The following is an 18,874-nucleotide window of genomic DNA, read 5'->3' on the forward strand; positions in this document are numbered from 1 at the left end:
ACCCGAGCGGAAGGCAGAGGCCCAAGCCACTGAGCCACTCAGGTGCCCCGATGGTACCTGCCTCTTAGGAGCTCCTTCTCCCAAACAGCCAGCTCAGTGCCTCCTGGGGGCGTAGGTCTGCGTGCAGACATCTGTGTGCCCCCCTCCCACCCCCGGGAAGATGCAGCTGCCCTCTGGATGGGTGGGTGGGGCGTGTAGGAGGGGGGTCCTGGAGCTCCGTCATGGTGATTGAGCAGGAGTTCAGCAGGGAGCTGGGCAAGGGCAAGATGTTGCCTTGGGGGCAACAGGAGCAGAGGGGGGAGGGGGAGGACCAGGGACGCAGCCAGCAGCCACGTGAGGGACACTGGCGGCGGGGGGCAGGGGGAGGTGGAAGGTGAGTCTAGACAAGCGGCTGGAGTCAGATTGGAGGGTCCAAGCCTCCCCCTGTGGGTGGGATGGCCTGATCTCTGGTTTCGGGAAGGCCCCTGCTGGCTGGGACCAGAATGAGTCACAATGACGGTTGTGGCAGGCCCATGCCTCCACACTTGCTGGGGTTGGGGGGCAGGGAGGGCCAGAAAGACAGGCCGCCTGCAGATGAACACACCCAGTCTAAGGCAACCGAGCACCCCCCTCCCACCCCAGGTGGCTGGCTCTTCCCCCAGAGCTCTCCTTGGCCCGGCCCAAGGAACTGGGCTGGACTGCATCAGGCAGAACACACGGAGGAGTGGCCCTTGGCAAGGACTGCACAGGTAGAGAGACCGGTGTGGGCCCACTGGACTGGAGTCTGCAGGACACCCTGGTCAATGAGGGGGAAAGGCCAGGTCTGATCCCAGGGCCAGGGATCTGTGGGAGACTAAGTGTCCCCCCAGACCTACCTTCCAGGCTCTAGGGCCAGACGGCCCCGTGGGACCCCGCAACCCAAATTCTGTCTCCTTGTGCTGTGGGATGGACCTGGGAACATCACGGATGGTGAAGGGCCCCTTTTGGTTCCAGTGGGAGGCAGGAGGGCGGCCCTCTCCATCCGTCTTAGAAGAAGGGGGTTCTCAGCGCACCCCGTGCACTTGGAGGTACAAAACCAGGGGCAGAGTCTTCCAGGCCCCAGCCTCTGCTATTCAGCATGGGCAGTCTGTCCTCCCCTCCCCCTGGGGAGGCGGGTTAAGCCTATGTTAACTGATGCTCCTCCCTGGGTCCCGCACCCTGGTCACATCCTGGGGCGCTGCCGAAGGAAAGGGAGGTGCCTCTTATTTCTTTTCAGACTTGTCTAGAAGAGGCCAGAACTCCTGTCTTGGTTCTGCAAAACCACAGAGATGACTTGGGGACATTCATCACATGTGTTATGGTTTTGGGGGCAGGCGACACAAAGCCTCCCCAGTGTAAATCAGGAGCTTCCTCACTGGGAAGCAGGGAGAACATTAGCTGACCTGTGTGATCCGGAAATGTTAGGATGGAGGCTTCGTCAATTCCATGATGCTGCTAAAATGGCCATCTTTTCGTACAAAGGGACCAGTTCGTGGAGAAGTGGGGTGGGGAGCACAGGAGGGAGGCCGTCCCCAGGGCAGCAGGTCTGGTACACCCACCTCGTGACCTGGGGGACTAGTGCCAGCTGGTCCTGACCCCCAAGGGGGCCGGCCTATCCCAGAGCTCTCTGCAGGGGTGGCCAGCCTCAGCCCTAGACAGACAGACTGCCCTCCCAGGGCAGCCGGTTCCTACAGATGGGGAAGGGCTTGCCCACCAGCATGCCTGCACGCGCAGACCGACCATTCTAGAACCCACCCCCCAACCATCTCCAGTGGGGGCCCCCACACTCTGGGCCACCTTCCCTAGTTCCCACAGGGCCAGGTGCCAGACACCCTGGGTCAGCCCCTCGGGCCCGGAGCCCCCTGAAATTCTTCCCACTAGCCAGTCCTCAGCCTGTTTTCCCTGCCCACCTGCTCCTTCCCGTGAACCTGCAACAGAGGCTTCTGTTCACACTTTCCCATCACTGAACGCCTCCTACACATGGCCCACATGTGGCATGGCGTGGCCGTCCTCTTGAGAACTGAGTACGACAGGCTTAGCTGATCTGTGGCAGTCCTCCCCTGATCTGAAGCCTCTCCATTCCTAGTCACAACAAAGCCTACATTTTAAGACATCCCAGTCCTAGGGGATCAGGAGAGACCCCGAAGTCCGCTGGTCTCTGGTTGGCATACTGGAGCATTTTGTGACTTCCGACCCCCACGGAGTAGGAGGGGAGCCCCCACTGGCTGGCCAGTTCTCAGAAGTCAGTGGGTGAGGCCTGGAAATCACAGGCATGCTAGGGCCCTGGCAGGTGCTCTACAGTGTCCGTCCTATCCCCACTGGGGGGCCCCTGGGACCCTCTTCCAGACCACTCCCCTCTAACCCCCCCTCCCCTTCCTGTCCCATCCCAGAGCACTCCACAAGCGGCCATAAGATGAGGAAATGTCCCTACCGGTGGTTGCGCCTCCTATTTGTCCCTTCCCTTTCTCATTGATGAAGAATCTGCATCCCCAGAACAATTTGGGGATCCCTAGGGATCAGGGTGCCACCCAGGTGTGTGCCCTGCCTGCTCCCACCCTGCCCACCCCCACCCCGTGCTGCTGCCACACACAATATGCATGCGCCTTCCTGTCCCCTCCCTCTGTATGCATCCATGAGGAAGGGGGGAGGGGATGTCCAATGCCCTTGAGCCTTTCTGCTCTTGTTTTTAAACATGTTCCATGTTTCTCAATGCTGGGAGCCCCAGGCTGCCTTGAGAAGCAGTCCCAAAGCACCAGTGTGACAACAGCACGCCAGCAGTGACCAAGACTGCCACACTGGCCCCGGGCTTGCTGGGAGCCCCAGGCTGCCTTGAGAAGCAGTCCCAAAGCACCAGTGTGACAACAGCATGCCAGCGGTGACCAAGACTGACACACTGGTCCCGGGCTTGCTGCGCTCCAGGCCCTGAGCCCATGCTTTTCCACAGTGGCCCGACTGTCTGCCTCGTGCGCACCAAGGGCAGGCCACTGGTCCATGTGCTCTCCTGCGGCCCCTGCAGGGCGTCAATGGAGCACAACCCCCACCCCCTCACTGTGGGGTGTCTTTTCCGCAAGATAGACACTCTTTTCACTCAACTAATCCTTCATTCATTTCTCCATTTGTTGAATGCCCGCTGTTGGGGGTGGAGGCGGATGCAGACACACTAGGAAGAAGCAGTCAGAACCCTCACCTCGCTGCAGCCACCGGGTATCGGGGTGGATGTGAAGCAGTAACCCCACTAATACATGTGCAACCAGAGACCATGGGAGCTGTGAGGAATGATGCCGCTCTCTGGTTGCAGTGTGCTAGGACCCTGGAACCATGTTCCGTGAGGAAACCTGAGGCCAGGACTTAGGTGGATGACTCCCCATCCCCCATCATCTTGAACCCACAGTGTCCAGCAGACACTCCCTTCACTGGTGACACAGAAGAGGGTTGCTGGTGCAGGGAACATTCTGGAAACTTGTGTGGTGGCTGCTTTTCGTAGGTGGGAGCTGAGAATACGGCTGTCAGCACAGAGCTTGGGTCCCCGAATTCCATGGGGATGTGGGACCCCAGGCTGCAGAGTCTGGATGACAGCTGGCACCCTCCAGAGACCCGTCAGCCTGGCGCATTTTGTGGGAAGCCAGTTTCAGCCGTGGTCATGGTGGTTGAGCCCACAGGGGTATGCAGCACTGACTGCAGCATCCCCAGGACTGGAATAGGGGACCGCCCCCTGAAGTCACAGCTCCGCCCCCACAAAGCAAGCATACTCCAGGCCTGGTGGGTACAGTGATGGGGCGGCTACATCTCCAGCATAATTAGGACCCTTCCCGGTTCCTAGACCTGGACGAGTCACCATCCTAGAGCCCCTGGTACCCTGCGGTGCTGCATCCCCTCGAGGCCCAGTGCTGACCCGAATCCATAATGCAGATTTCCTCCTAAGCTGCCCCAAACATACATGTAGCAGAGATGTGCACCAGGGAGAGGAAAACCCTCGCTCCAGGGCTTCCACGGACATGGGCTTGCACCCAAGGCAGATTCCCGGGGACCCCGGTGCCAGCTCCCGGTAAAGTCCTCTCGAGGATGAGCAGCAGGCGGTCAGCACCCCACCAACCCTCCTCCCCCCACCCCACAGCCCCACACAGACTTCGCCTTCTGCTGGGACCACGTGGGAAATGTGCGCGCGCCTGCACAGTTGGCTGGGGCACATGTCCATGGCTCTGACCTGGGACGAGAGCAGGAAGGAAGTGTTTGCCTGCTGAGCGCTCCCAGAGGAAACTCCTGAGCAGTCTGGGCAGTGCCAAAATCAGAGCCTGGGCCAAGGAGGGGGATTCCAGCCCCCGGCTCCTCCGAGAAGGGCCAGATGACACCTCAGACATCAGGAGACCGTCAGCCCGGAGTGTAACCTGTCGGGCTGGCTGGAACTCTGTCCCTCCTCCGGCAAACGGGCTGATGCCTGCGGGCCCTTCTGCTGGCCTCAAGGGCAGGAGGGCCGCCAGCCCGCGCATGAGAACTTTGAAAGCTGGTGGGCAGTATCACGGCTTCGCAGGTGGACAGGTGTGGACAGTCCCAGATCCAGAGACCGAAAAGGTTAATGTCACTGCCACATGCTCCCAGTGTCAGGAATGGCCCCAGGGCCTCGTCCCTGTCCCTGAGACCACAGCTCTGGGGGCCTGTGTGCGCTCGTGTGCGTGTGTGTTTGTGTGCGTGTGTTTAGGGAAATGGGGAAGAATCGCTTCATAATAAGGCAAAAGCTGATTATATTCATTTAATCTTTGTTAAAAGCATCACAAATGATTTATTGATTTTTAAAAAGGAAACATAAGAAAGGATTTTTCGCGTCTTTGTTATGTGCATATACCAAGTATGGGCATAGCCCGTTCGAATGAAGCGCCGGCTGCCTGTGCAGACCGCGCTGTGTCCCCAGCGCCTCGTACACCGGCCCGCAGCTGTGCAGCACCTCAAGTATGTACCCCGCTCCCCCACAGACCTACACGCTCATCTCTACAGTCATGGGCATGGACACACATAAGGTCATGTCAGATGCCGCCTGATTTCCGGACTCTTGGGTCCACGCGCTCAAAATACTCTTCGTAGAAATAATAAAATACCAGAAAAACACAAATAACTAAGGGAGAAGAACAACCACAACCCTACCCGAGCAGGAGAGAGAACGAAGTCGAGTGGTCAAAGAAGGTCAAGGGGTTGTCACCCACAGGCACTGGTGAGCTGGGGGGTGGGGATGTGGCCAGGGGACTCCATGCTGACCTTGACCTTGGACCTGGGTGGTGCTGACAGGTGTCTGACCCTGTGTGTCTGATGCTCATGGGGCAGGCGGGGTGGGGGTGGACAGCAGGACACTGGGCTCCCGAAGTTCTCTTTGGAGGCTGCTAACGGGCTGGAAGGAGGTGGTACAAAAGTCCAAAGAATCCCGGCCTCTTCCCACAGTGACCACACCTGCAACTTGTCCCCGGGTCCTCAAGCCCCAGCCCTTCTCTTGAGGGTCTTGAGAACAGCCTAGAGGGTAACTTCTGGAGTGGGGCCTGGGAGCGCCAGCTGGTGAGCAGGGGGCCTCCTCCACCTGGCGGGTGACGTGTTGTGACCCCTTCCCCCCCACGGGCTCAGAGTCCCTATCTGTAACACACAAAGACAAGTGACTCCTGCGTGCGGGGTGGGGGGGGGGGCTGTTGCAGGTGTGAGGGTGCGTCCCTGGGCCTCCCCTCCCGCAGGTCATGGTCCTCTTCTAGGAGACATGGGGTAGTGCCCTGCTAGGCTTCATTATGGACTCACTAGGAGCCCGGGAGCACCTAGCCTGGGCTCTGGTGTCCCCATCCCCTAAGGAAAGGCCCTGGACCAGGGAGAGCCCTGCTGGGAGGGGAGAGGAGGAGGGGTAGAGGGAGGACAAGAAGGGAAGAGGGACAGGGAGAGGCAGAGGGGAGGAGGGAGGGAGGGAGGGAGGGAGAATACTGAGTTCCGGTTTCAAGGCAAAAGGTGAACATCCCCCCCCCATATATTCACATGTGTAGACTGAGGCTAGTGTCCCTGATTCTAGGCATCTGTGAGTGAGCAGACTCCCTGCACCGGGGGGCAGGGGCAGGGCTGGTCCCTGGGGCACCTCGGGCGGCCGGGGTGTTGCTGTTTGACTTGGGGGAAGTCACTCCCTCTCTGGGCCTCAATTTCTCCACCTTCAGAAGGAGGGGCACACTCCTGGAGGGCCCTTCTGCTCTGCCATCCAAAACCTTGGCTGCTCCCTGGGCTCCCACCCAGGTTCCTCCAACTGCTGGGAAGCATGGGACCCTTGGTGCCCCTGGGAGGGGGGTACTCCCTCCATGCCTGTGGGGGGGAGGAGACCTGATGGGTGGGCAGGGAGCCTGGGGAGCATGGTGGGGAGGCAGGGGGGACAAAGCTTAGAGAGTGTTGGCCCCTCTGGGCCCTAGGTTAGGAAAGGAGCCTGGAGAAGCAGAGGAGCAGCGCTGGGCCCTCCAGGAAGGGTCCCCAAGCAGGGGGCTCTGAGAAAGCAATGCAGATGGCTACTGCCTGGCTGTTGATACTAGAAAGGGGAGCAAACCCCCAAAACGCAAACAGCTACCTAGAGAGGTATTTACGTCACCTGCAGTTTACAAAGAGGCGGAAAGAGGGAGGCATGGAGGGCTGTTTCAGAGGGCCTGGGGCAGGGGGGGGCGCCTGGGGCAGAGGCTTTCTGGGTTCAGGGGGACACCCCAGGAAGGAGGCCATGCAGGGTAGGAGCCGCCCTCCCCGGGGTGATGGGAAGAAAGCAGGACTCCTGCCCCGGTACTGGGACAGGGCCTGCAGGGCCCCCTGAGGGGCTCACCTCCCCCTAGGGAGGCCAGGCCTCCGGCTGGGACAATGGGCATCAGCAGCCGGTGGTCCACAGGGGCTAGGGGCAGAGAGGAGCCCAGAGCGGGGTGGGGAGAGCCAGAGGCGCCCTGGGCCTGGTGTCCAAGGGATGGGGGCGGGGAAGGGGTCCGCAGGCCCCTCCCCGTGCATCTTGTGGGCTGGGAGGGCGTGAGCTGAAGAGGGGACCTCTGTCCCCCATGCGTGGGGACAGCTGGAGGAGGTGGTGCTTCCGCAGGTCTCCGATGGGACGCGGGTCCTGGCACCGGTGCCCTCCGGGGCTGAGACGGCGCAGAGGCGAGTGTCCGGGGCGCGGCGTCGGGGACATCAGCTCACCAGGTAGCTGTGCATCTCTCGGGAGTTGATACTCAGGACTACGCCGGAGTGATTCCCTAGGAGACAGACACGCCCGCCCGTGAGTACACGCGCCCTCCGCCCCCGCAGACGGCGTGGGGACCCAGGGTGGCGTCAACAGCGCCCGCAGCCAACCTGGGGGGAATCCCCGCGCGTCAGTGGGTCCTTCAGGTGTGCGGGGGTGGGAGGGGGTGCCCGAGCGCGCTGGGGGTGTGGGGGTCTCCCTCTGTGGCGCGTGATAGGGTGGGTTCTCCCGGTGCCCTCCCGAGCCCAGCAGGCCTCAGGAGGTGAGGCCAAGGCCAGCAGATAGGCACCTGCACCATAGCAGGGAGGGCAGGGGGCTGCGGGAGAGGCTTGGGGGGAGGGGCTTGGGAGAGAAGGGGGGAGGGATTGCGGGGGGAGGGGCGGTGGGAGGGGCTGCGTGGGGGCGGGGCGCTGCCAGAACACTCCTGGGGAGGCCTGGTCCTGGGAGGGGACAGCCACAGGAGACCAGGGGACTGAGGCCTGGCCCGCTGGGGGAGGGGAGGAGGCTGACCCGGAGTGGTGTCTGCGCGCTGCCTACCCCCACCCCAGGGGCACCAGGAGAAGGCGGCCCACAGTTCTGTGGCAGCTGCCCAGCTGCAGCATTCCCAGCCCACGAGCCCAACCAGTTGGGTGAGACCCTCGTCAAGGTGCATCACCCTGCAGCCTTGGTTTTGTAATCTGGAACGTGGGCATGGCGGTGCCACCCTCTGCGGACCGTATGGGGATTACATGGGAAAAAGCACCTGGCGCATACTAAAACGGCCTGTTATTATGCCCTCATTGTCCTTCAGGAGCCTGATAGCAAAGAGGGGCCACAGGCAGGAGAGCCGAGCTCGGGTCTTCGGGGGACACCCCGCCCTCCGCCCGAGCTTGGGAGGCCCCGGGTCCCTGGGAGCCTCTGTAGCTGGTCATGGGGCTGTGATATCACCTGCATGAAGGCAGGGACCGGGTTACGTGGGAGGCAGCGGGGAGCCCCAAGCAGGGGAGGGTGGTTGAGGGGGCCTTTGGGGTGCACAGGGATGGCACCCCAAGCCTAGGGGCTGCAGTGTTGGGGAGGGCACAGGCTTTGGAGCTGCAGAGCTGGGCTTGAACCTGGCTCTGATCAGCTAAGGGAGGTGGCAGGCTGCGTGACCACTCTGAACCTCGGGTTTCTCATCTGTCCGGTGACCTGGCTTCTGGCAGCCCTTCAGCCCAGGGACCGGCATGCAGCCCACGCTAAGGACGTCAGAGTGGCTGCCATGTCCCAAGAGGGAACAGAGGCACCACCCCCGGGGAGTGCAACAGGCCTGGCAGGTGTGGGAGATGAGAGCCGTTGTGCCACGGGGCACTAGTGGGAACTGGGAGGGCCAGAGGGAGCGCATGGGCTCCCTGTATCCCAGTCCCTCCCCACCAGTGGGGTGACCTTATCTCCCTGCACCTGGGTGTCCTCGCCTCTGGAAAGGAGCCCGCCTCCCAGGCTGGCCGACATGGGACAATCTACGAGATGCTCACTGAACCCCCCCACCCCGAAGCTCAGCAGAGCCACGGCCCCATCAGCACAAACTCCAAGAGACCTTGGAGGTCCGGGAAGCTCCCAGAGCCTCAGTTCCCCCTACCGGGGACGTGTTGTGCTCCTTATACAGTGTGGCCTGCGCCCTCCTCGCCGCAGGTGCAGACCGTGTCCCCTCCCCTGAAGAAGGACAGACTCTGTGCTCACCTCCACCCACCTAGTGTGACACAAGTGACAGTGGTGACGGTCATGGAGGGTGACATGGCTACCACCTAGCTGGCTGACTCTCTAGGGGCTCCGAGGACATGGCCGCTACTCTGTGTGGAGCCAAGCCACATGGAGAGGCCACAGCAGATGTTTGCAGGGACAACCCCACAGGGAGCACTGGTGACCACTGAGCCAATGGCCCAGGCTGAGCGCAGAAGCCCAGAGGGGACTCAAGCCACTGTCAGTGCCACCTCAAGAGAGATGTATGGGAGATGCGCTGGGCCACGCAGGCAGACCACGGTAACAGGGCACCATGTTAGGGTGGTAGACACGTGCTCACACAGTCATCGCTTCCAGTGACCAGGATGCCTTCCCCGGGGTGGGGGTAGCTGGACGGGGTGCTCCGGGGCCACGTGTCCCCAGGCCCAGATCGAAGCTCCGGTCATTCCCCCATCAGACGGAGGGGACACAGCGCCACCGTCTGCCTGGGCTTCGTCCTCGCCCTCAGCTGGCCAGTGCTGGCCGGCGGGACCCACAGGAGGGTGGGGAGGGGGTTTTCAGGGCGGGCGTTACCTAGAGTCTGTGAGTCGAGATCATCATCTATAAACTCCTCACCCTGGATGGCGCTCTGGACGGCCTGGCTGTGGCTCACGGGGCTCGTCATTTCCTGCTCCTTTTCATTGTGCATCTGGGCATACACGGTCCTCCCGGGGCGTTTCCTGCAGGGTGGAGGCCGGGCTCAGGGGAGGCTGCCCGGGGCCACTGGGCCCCGGACCACTCCTGTGCACAGGGCAGACAGCGCTCCTGGATCTGCTCTCCTGCCCCATCTCTGCTCTAGACCACCTCCTCCAGGAAGCCCTCCCTCCTACAAGCTCCTGTAGCCCCGGGGTTTCCCTCAGCCCCAGGGCACAAGTGTGCATCGTGTGGCTCCCGCGGGGACTGGACTGAGGTCATATTGCAGGGAGGGGGTGTTTCACTGTCCTTTAGTCCCCGTCATCCAGCATCTGTGGGAGAGCAGTGTCCTGGGCTCTGAACGGGTGGGAGGGACATGGATTCCCGGGGCAGACGGGATGCCCACCCGGGTCCAAGAGGGACTTGCTGAGTCCTGCCCAGGTTCTGGGGCTGTGCGGTCTCGAATTCCTGTCCCTCCAGAGCCAGAGGGAGAAGAGACCATGGGCACAGCCCCCTCTGCCTGTGCTGGGACTGGGCTTGGGGTCCCCGGGGTCTGGTTCCCCCGCTTCTGATGCCTAGTTAGTCTGAAACCTGGAAAGAGCCCACGGTTGCCAAGAAGGAGCAGGCTTCCTCCGACGCCGTTCGCCAGGCCCTGCCCACCCTGCAGGAGTGCAGGGCGCAGACTGCTGAGGGTGACCAAAGGGGACACAGGTCACCTCCAGCTGGAACATGCACGGAATGACTTGTCACCTCCAGAACTCACTCCCCTCTGCTGTGGCTCCTGTACCCTAGAAACCCCTGCCCCTGAGGGATGATGAGAGCCTTGGGTGGCCCTGAGCCTCGGAGCCCCTGGGGCTGTTTGTGACATTGGCTGAGCCCCACCCACAGGGATGGCTACAAGGCCAGTGACCGCCCAACACTCTGGGGGTGCACACACACCCCGATCTGTGCTGTGCTGTTTCTATGGCGACACCCTCCCCTCCCGAGGGAGCACAATCAGTTCACTAATAACACTCACCATGCCAGGCAGCAGACCAGCACGGACACCCTCACCCCTGTCCGGGGCACCTTTAGGGCCCACTCAGCGTCTTCCCTATCCTCCTCCCCCCTCTCCCCTCTCTGCTCCTCCCTTCTCTCCTCTCCTCCTCCTCCCTTTCCTTCTGTTCTTTTCCTCCTTCCCTTTTCCCACCCCCTTCTTCTTAGTCCCCTTTTACAGATGGGGAAACTGAGGCCCAGGGCGGGGACAGCCGCGGAGCTGGTCAGCGGCAGGGCAGGACCTGGGCCCTGGGCACTGTGCTGGCCCGTCCCGCGGTCTAGAGGGGCCTCGCACACAGGCTGAAGGAAGGGTGCTCTGGGACAGAGACCCAGACAGGGCAGATATGGCTGGAAGCCTCTCCTTTTTTGTTTCATCTCTGCAAATATCCAGGACGCCAGGCTCTCCCACACACTTGCATGATATGGGAGGGGCTGGCCGGATGCTTGCCCTTAACACCGCAGGGAGACCCGGTGCACCAATTCCACAGGGCGGGAAACCAAGGCTCTAAAACAAGTCCCACTTAGCAAGGCCACACTCCCGCGGCCCTGAGGGAACCTGTTGGAACAGTGTGAAGCAGTAAGAAGGGAGTGGGGTGGGGAGCAGGGACGCCCCTTCTTGAAGGGTCAAGTGCATCTCTCATCCATCTGAAGACTTGGCTGTTCAGGGGGTCCCGGAAGGGGTCTGCCTAGCCTGGGGTGAGCAGCAGAGTGGACACCCGTGGTTAAAGTCCTGGGCTCTGTCCATACCAGCTGGAACCTGATGCTGTTTTGGGGTCGGGACGAGGGCCCCAGCTTCTGCACCAGGAATCCTAGTCTCAGATGCCACTTCCTAGCCGTGACAAATCCTACTTTCCGAGGGGCCTTCCTCCAAGGTGGGGTGGACCTGGGGGAGATAAGGCCGCGATGCTGGCAGAGAGGAAGGTGAGGTTGGAAGATGCTTGTGGGGTCCAAAGCAGCTGTCTCCCACCTGCTTCTGGGCTGGGACCATTCTGTCTCCGCAAGTCCCCGCCCCTTGCCGCCACTGCCCAAGGCCTGACCTCGTGCCCGGCCTGCCAGGAGGCCTTGCCTTTTGAACTTGTAGAGAATGAACACGCCCACCGCAAAGAGTCCGATGACCAAGAGGACCGCCACTGCCCAGTAGCCACCAGCGCCTCCCAGCCTCTGAGAACCTGTAAGGGAAGCAGCTGGTGGTCAGGGTTGGGGGCATCCCTCCCCAGCCCCAGTCTCCTAGGACAGGGGGTGGTCTGGCAGGTTCTCCAGGTGTGGCTGAGCTGTGCAGGCAGGTCTCAGGGGAACCTCAGCCCCTGGGCCCCCTGGACTCCCACCGTGTATCCGTGGGCCCCGGGCCTTCCTTCTAGAAGGTAGACAGAATGTCCCTGTGCACAAGTCTGCTCGCATGCGGCGAACCCGCCACGTTTCCCGACGGGCACCAGGTCTCCAGAGCAGAGGGAAAGTCCTCAGCATCTGCAAACATTCTTGCCCAAAAAAGGAAAGGCTGCACGTGTGACTAGAGAGGACAGTCCCACGGTGGGGGCAGGAGGCCAAGGTCAAGACCCTAAATGTCTGCGTGAGGGGAGCCAGAGCTCTGTGCTGCCTCTGCGCAGAAAGCAAGGCCCTTGGGTCTGACCCGGTGGTCACTGGAGGCAACCACCCAGCCCTGAGGGGCCCTCTGTCCCCAGTCCCCGCAGGAAGAGTGTCACCTGTGAAGCCAGTTGCACGCCCACCCTACCCTGCAGGGGAGAGCCCCTTACCTGCGTCCATGTCCCTCATGGCCACCAGGACCCGGACCCCGCCCCGCAGAAGGAAGCTGATCTTCTGTGCCTTCAGCACCTGCTGGATGGTGGTGAGTCTCTGAAAGCAGGAGGGGGAGAGTGAGGAGGGTCCGCTGGAACCCACTGGAGGGAGCGGAGAGCTGGGCAAACATCCGCTCTGACACTCCAGAGCCAAGGGGTTGGGGGCCACTCGGCCTCCTTGGGTCTCAATCTCCTCATTTGCAACATGGGAATGCTCGCCCACCAGCCAGCTTTCATCAAAAGCCGACAATGGGTTAGAAAGGCGACCCAGCAGGGGACTAAAGCCTCTTATTTTGGTCGGGACCATAGAGTGTGGCAAAGCTGGGGAAACCAGGGGTGCTCTAGGAGGGCCCCCAGGCCTGGCAGTGGTCCAGGAAGGCTTCTCAGAGGAGGAGGACCAAGAAGAGAGCAAGATGGGGACAAGCCAGGTGACCCAGGCAAGGGAATGACCCCACCAGTGAAGGAGAGCCAGCCCAGGGGGTGGCGGGGCTGGACCACGGGGTGGGAGAGGCAGCTGGCTTGCCGTCTCACGAGAGGGAGCTTTCCCGGGGCTCAGAAGGGAACCGACTGGCCCTTGTAGGTGCCCCGGAGTCATTCCTCTGCACAGGCAGATGTTGTAGGCCTTGAGGAAGGGGGCCTCCCAAGAGCTGGTGGTCCCCGAGCACCCACTCCCAGGTGCCTTGGGCAGGACATTCCCCGGGGCCAGACTCAGCCTCCATGCACAGCGTTTTAGCACCTGGCATTCCGTGGAAAAGAGTACACATCCCGGCCCGGACAAGCCAGAACAGCCCAGATTTGGAGGCTCTAGGAAGGCACACAGCTCTGTGCTGCGGGGAACCCCAGCACCTCTTTTTTTCGGGGGTCCATGTGAGGCTTCAAAGGAACACCTCGTGGGAGGCCTCCAGCCCCGTGCCCAGTACCTGGCACCCAGCAAGGGCCAGGGGCCTGCCTTGTCATCCGTGGCCAGGACGAGTCCCTGTGACTTTTCACCAACCTCGGGCCGGAGGCTTACTCTCAGCACTCAGGACAACGAGGGTGGGGGCGCCCATCTGTCCCCTCCTCCGCCTCCTTCCAAATCTCTCCTGAGCGCCCACACCTGACTACTGCAGAATTAGTTCATCTGCCCACCAACTTGGGGGGCAAGAGCGAGGGGAGTCCCCGAGCCCTGCCGTGCCTTCCCCAAGCAGTGCCAAGCCTCTGCAGTCCCCTCCCCATCTGAGAAATGGGTACAGTCACTCTCCATCGTCTGCCGTCCCACCCCCAGAGACACTGCATCAGCAGGGACCCAGGTCCCAGTGTAGATGCCCTTCGGGAAATGCTGGGGGTCAGGCCCAGGCAGTCATGTGTCAACCAGGAGGCAGCCTGGGTATGGCAGGGTGGCAGCCAGAGCGACCTTGGAGCTCTGTGTCCCCTCTGACCTTCCTGATGCACTTCCCACCGAGCTGTAGAAGGAGACACGCCTCCCCAGTCCCCGAGGTGCCGGAGGCCTTGCTCTGTCTTCCAGACGGCCTCTTCCTGGAGCATCTGTCTCAGACTAGTCGGGAGTAGCTGAGCTCCTCTTTTTTTTTTTTTTTTTTTTTTTTTTTTTGAGATAACACGTACTTCCTTCAAGTGCATAATTCTACCGTTTTTGGTCTATTTGCATCTGTGCAACTATCACTGCTGATTCCAGAACATCTTCATCCTTCCTTCCAGAAACCCGGTGCCTGCCAGCAGCCCCGCCCCCTGGCCCCCAGCAACCACCTCCACCTTCTGCCCCCCGGGCCTTGGCCCAATAAAGACATTTCCCATCAACGCGCTGGCGCAGCAGGTGGCCTCTGTGACTAGCTTCCCTCCCTCAGCACCCCTTCTGCAGGGTTTGTCCAGATGGTAGCAGGTGTCAAAACTCCCTCCTCTTCACGGCCGAGTAAGAGCCTGTGGTATGCGGGGACACATCTCATCCAACAAGGCCTATGGAGGCACATGTGGCCACCCCGGGCTGCAGTGACCCTCCCTGTGTGCGTGCATGTGGACGGACAGCCGCGCGCTCCCATGTCCGTGCCGCCTGCTAACTCTGCCTGTGGTTTCGGGGAGCAGCTGACAGCAGGCTCAGCCACGCGGGAGGGGTCCTGGTTCTGCACGCAACCTAGAGTGCCGCCAATTTCGGGAACAGTGACAGCCATCCCAGGGGGCATGAAGAAGCTCCAGCTTCTCTTGGGGTCTCCACCCCATGCCTGGCCTGGCCCTCCAGGTGAGGGCTATTACTCGGAGGCTGAGACACGCAGTGAAGATGTGTGCAGACTGGATGGAGGCTGAGTTCTGCTCTGTCCTGAGACCCGCGCCATGGGAGTCCATGGTTCTCCCTGTCAGCCTGGGCCGCGGTGACCAGCACTAGCCAGCAGAATGGGAAAGGAGATGGCGCATGTCCCCCTGTGGGGCAGTCTGGCCCCAGGTGCCCTTGTGCCTCCCCAGTCCCCAAAAGTGAGCTTGAAGTCCATCTGGGTCCCAGGGAGGGGGTTAGCCACCCATGGAGGAGGGCCAGCTGCCTGTGTCGGGCAGTGACTTGTGAGAAATGGGCCTCTCTGTGATGATGAGCCGCTGAGACTTCTCCCTCAAACCCCCAGCACTAGGCCTCAAACCCTGGGCAGTGCAGAGAGAATCTGGGGCCCATGGCCGCAGGGATACCTTGTCACTGGTGGGGCTCCTCTTCCTCGTGGGCCTGGGAGGGGGCAGGAGCACATGCAGGTCGGCCAAGGTGGGCAGTCCTGGCTTTACCACCGTCACCAGGAGCTCCTCAGGGATGCTGGTCTCCTGTGGGGACACAGACACACCCCTCTGAGCCACCTGCCTTCTCTGTCCCCTGCCGCACTCCGGGGCCCCCAGGAATACCCTCTCACTCATCTTGGCCTGGCCAAGTCCCAGCTGTCTGTCCTGTGAGCTATTCCTGACCCCTGAACATACAGGGACAGCCCTGGGACCCTGAAGCACCACGTTTCCCCTCCTGCAGCTCTCCTGGTCCCTCTGACCTGCCCCCACCAACACCAACCTCCTCTGGGCCAGGCCTGCCCCCTCTAATCCATTCCTCACACCGTGGCCGGGGTAAAGGTGAGCAGGCCCCTCTCTGGCTAACGTCGTTCCAGACATCAGGGCTCCTGACCATACAAATCCTTCAACCCATGGAGTTCAGCTTCCGGAGGTCCCTCTGCCTCCTGAGAATCCCACTCAATGCATTTTCATCTAGCGAACTCCTATTCACTCTTCAATGCCCAGGATGGTATCACCAGCATTATTAAGAGACTGAGGGGAGTCACGGCCAGAGCGAGCCTTGGCCTCTGGCAGCAGAGATGACTCAGGGTGGGCAGAGCTCACAGAGATACCTTGGTCCTGCAGCGAAAGAAAGACCAGCCCCCTCACTCTGCCCTGCCCTCCCACCCCCCACTTCTCCTGGGTACCCGTGGGGGCGGGGGGCACCTTGGACAGCAGCCGCGTCACCACCAGGCCAACGTCCTCTCTCCACTCAGGGGTGTTGGGATTGTGGGCGTCCAGCTCCTTGGAAAAGTGTAGAGCCACCACCTGGAACTGGTCTGAAGAGATGCAGAGATGGGGAGCCAGTTAGCCCTGGGCAGCGGGGCTCTGTTTCCCAGCAACCGCCAGCCCCGGATGGCCTAGGACCGCCCAGGGTGAGACATGGCAGCTCGCTTTTAGAATATGAGAGTCCTCCCTGTGCCGGCAGCTGCCCAGGCAGGGCCCACCTCACTGACCGGCACCAAGGAGTGATCACTGCAGCACCGATGACTGCTGAACGGTGCCCCCTGGGGAGGGAGTGGGGGAGCGAGGGCTGGGCGCCTGCACCATATCTGCCCTTTCGTTCTCAGGGATGCACATACCCCATGAGACTGGGCTTCCGTCCACCAGGGATCCTCGGACTTCACTGGGCTGGTCTCCCCACCAGAATAAGAGTCCTGCAAGGGCCGAGGCCCTACCTTCCCTTTCCCGCACATGTCCTGGGGTTCCTGGCTCAGAGGCCCACTCCAGAGCCACCTGCCAGTGGTGTTACTTGGGGCTCACTGTACTCTCCATGTTCCTCCTGAAACCCGGGTTTCCCACTTGGGAAACGGGAGAGGCTTTGCTGGGATTAATGGCCCAAGGGACACGTGCTTCGTGAGCAGAACTCAGCATCTCACAGCGGGAGGGGGTGCTATTCCCGAGCTCTGGGCTCAGGACCCTCTGCGCACGTGTTTGTGAATGAAGGAACAGCCACGGGCAGGCCTGCTAAATATTTAACTGATGGCTGCTGTCCATGGGCAAGGCTGTTCTCAAAGCCACACGAGGTTTCATTGGTGGGCTGAGGAGGGCCACAGTGCACTGGGTGAAGGGTGGGGTCTCTTCCATGTTTAGGATGAATTTCCTATGGTAAATGTCTCCCTTGAGGGTCTGGGCACCCCCAGTGAGCACAGAAAATGGGGTACAGATTCAGAACTGAGTCTCTACAAAGGCTGTGTTAGGGGGCTCAGGTGACAGATGGCAGGAGAGGTCAGGCTCCTGGGAGGCATCACCGGGTGCCCTCGACAGGTCACTCAGCCATCCCATGGTATGTGCTGTGTGAGGCCCATGAGTGCCACAGACTCAGAGACGTGTCTGTGTTCATTTTACAGACGGGGGAAACTGAGGCCCGGGGAGCCGGGGAGCGTCTGAGCAGTGTTCACTGTCTCCTCCCTGAGCCTGTGGCTGCCCCGTATACCCAGGGCACCTGTGGCTTACATCACCTGAGCTTGGGGCCCCCACAAGGGACGAGACACACGGCACGCCCGAGGAGGGGGCTCACCCAGCACGCGGACCACCGTGGAGTCCTGCAGCACCGAGCTTCCACAGGCCGCCTGCACCGTCACACGCACGTCCCCTGGGTCTGCAAACCGCGTGGTCACAGAGTTCTCCAAGGAGAGCAAGGGCTGCAGGGGACGTGAGTGGGGGTCAGGCCCGGGGGTCAGGGGGCAGCCCCACACGGGACAGCCAGCCGCCCCACTGCCTAGGGCCTCACCGAGAATGCTCAGACTCCCCTGCTCTGGTCAGAACGTGGGGGCACCCCCAACCCCAGCCACCAGCTCTAAGCCAATGCAGCCTGGACCAAGTGTCCCAGTGTACCCTTCCTTCCAGACCTGCCCAAATTGCTGGGCTCAAAGTAGCTGAGCTGTGATTTGAATCCAGAGCCTAGCACCTTCCTCAACCCTCCACATTCCAGAGAAACATGACCTGAGGCCTACCAGTCCCCCCCCACCCAGGCCTCTGCGTCTGGGCCTTTAGCCACTGTTGGGGTCGTTCTGCATGAATGCAGGGCAGCAGCCCTCCGAATGAGGGAAGGACAGCCCTCTATGGGTCTTGAGGACCTCAGGCTAAGGATGGGCAGCCCTGCCCACAGAGACCATCTAGGCCTCCAACCGGCCATTGTCTGTGGCTCCCCACTGCTTCCAGACACAATTTAGGGCTCTGGGTGAGGCCTCTGACATCCGGTCCAGCTCCAAGGGTCCCCTCCTCCATGAAGCCTTCCCTGACCACACCCAACACCCAGACTAGAAACGGCCGATCTTCCCTGGCACTCACAGCACCCCCCTAGTCCCCTTCCCGTGATCCTCATCACAGCTCAGGTCACCTGCTTTGTTTACATCTCTTTCCCCAGGTAAAGGCAGGGGCCAGCCTGCCTTCTTCCGCAGCTGCCAGATGCAGACATGGCCAGACCCGCTCAGCGGCTCCGGGAGAAAGGCCGAGCTGTGCTCGTGTCAGCTCCGCACAGTCATACCCTGTGTCCTTCTACCCCGGCCCCCCGCTCTCAGCAGGGGCCACTCTGGGGGTCTGCGCACCTGCAGGCTATGGCCGATCCACCAGTAGAACACAGTGAGCTTGGGGTTCAGGGGCAGCAGCACAGCCGTGAGGTTCACCTCCTGGTCGACGCCAACCACAGGAACCACGTCAAGGTGGAGGGCCTGTAGGGGGGCTGCAGGTCGCGGGAAAGCCCGGGGTTAGGGGAGACCAAGGCCCTGGCTATTTCAGAGGGGGCTTCTTGGTCACCTTCATCACTTCCTCCCTCATCACCCCCACCCTACCACCGCACACACCGCCAAGGGCATGAACTTGAGTCTACCTGCCTGCTCCCCGTCCACGGGCTCACCAGACTGGGGTCCTGTTGCCGCCCCAGAGGACTCCCTGCATGCCCCTGGGGCCTAGGTTCTCTCTCTGCCCCGGGAAGGGGGGGGGGGACTCTGGGCCTCAAAGGGGCTGCTGACTTACAGTTGACCTGGACAAAGAGCACGGCCTCGTCATGCCCAGCCACGTTCTCCGCCCTGACAGACACGCGGTAGACGCCGGGGCTCTCGTAGCGGTGCCGGATGGGGTCCTCAGTCAGCGTCAGGTTCATGTACACGGCCTTGAAGCCATCCCCCAGGTCCACCTGGTACTTGGTGGTCAGGACGTCACCCTGCAGGAAATCCCGCGAGGC

At 61.6% G+C, this 18,874-nt stretch overlaps 1 protein-coding gene across 4 annotated transcripts in view; it reads right to left on the reverse strand.

Moving 5' to 3' along the window:
• Positions 1-4,755: 4,755 nt before the first annotated feature.
• Positions 4,756-18,874, reverse strand: part of SORCS2 (sortilin related VPS10 domain containing receptor 2) — a 420,986-nt gene continuing 406,867 nt past the window's right edge. For 3 of the 4 annotated variants that reach the window (XM_047718783.1, XM_047718784.1, XM_047718785.1), the window contains exons 19-27: positions 18,667-18,853; positions 18,240-18,373; positions 17,210-17,333; positions 15,856-15,968; positions 15,070-15,195; positions 12,364-12,463; positions 11,679-11,781; positions 9,479-9,624; positions 4,756-7,223 (exon numbers count right to left, since the gene is read on the reverse strand). In XM_047718783.1, coding sequence (XP_047574739.1) covers positions 7,159-7,223; positions 9,479-9,624; positions 11,679-11,781; positions 12,364-12,463; positions 15,070-15,195; positions 15,856-15,968; positions 17,210-17,333; positions 18,240-18,373; positions 18,667-18,853 — 1,098 coding nt within the window. In that variant the 3' untranslated portion in view covers positions 4,756-7,158. The remainder of the gene's footprint in view (positions 7,224-9,478; positions 9,625-11,678; positions 11,782-12,363; positions 12,464-15,069; positions 15,196-15,855; positions 15,969-17,209; positions 17,334-18,239; positions 18,374-18,666; positions 18,854-18,874) is intronic. The other variant, XM_047718782.1, reaches the window with a different exon arrangement.

Source organism: Lutra lutra, chromosome 2 (genome assembly GCF_902655055.1).
Source record: "Lutra lutra chromosome 2, mLutLut1.2, whole genome shotgun sequence".
NCBI classification, from domain to species: domain Eukaryota; kingdom Metazoa; phylum Chordata; class Mammalia; order Carnivora; family Mustelidae; genus Lutra; species Lutra lutra.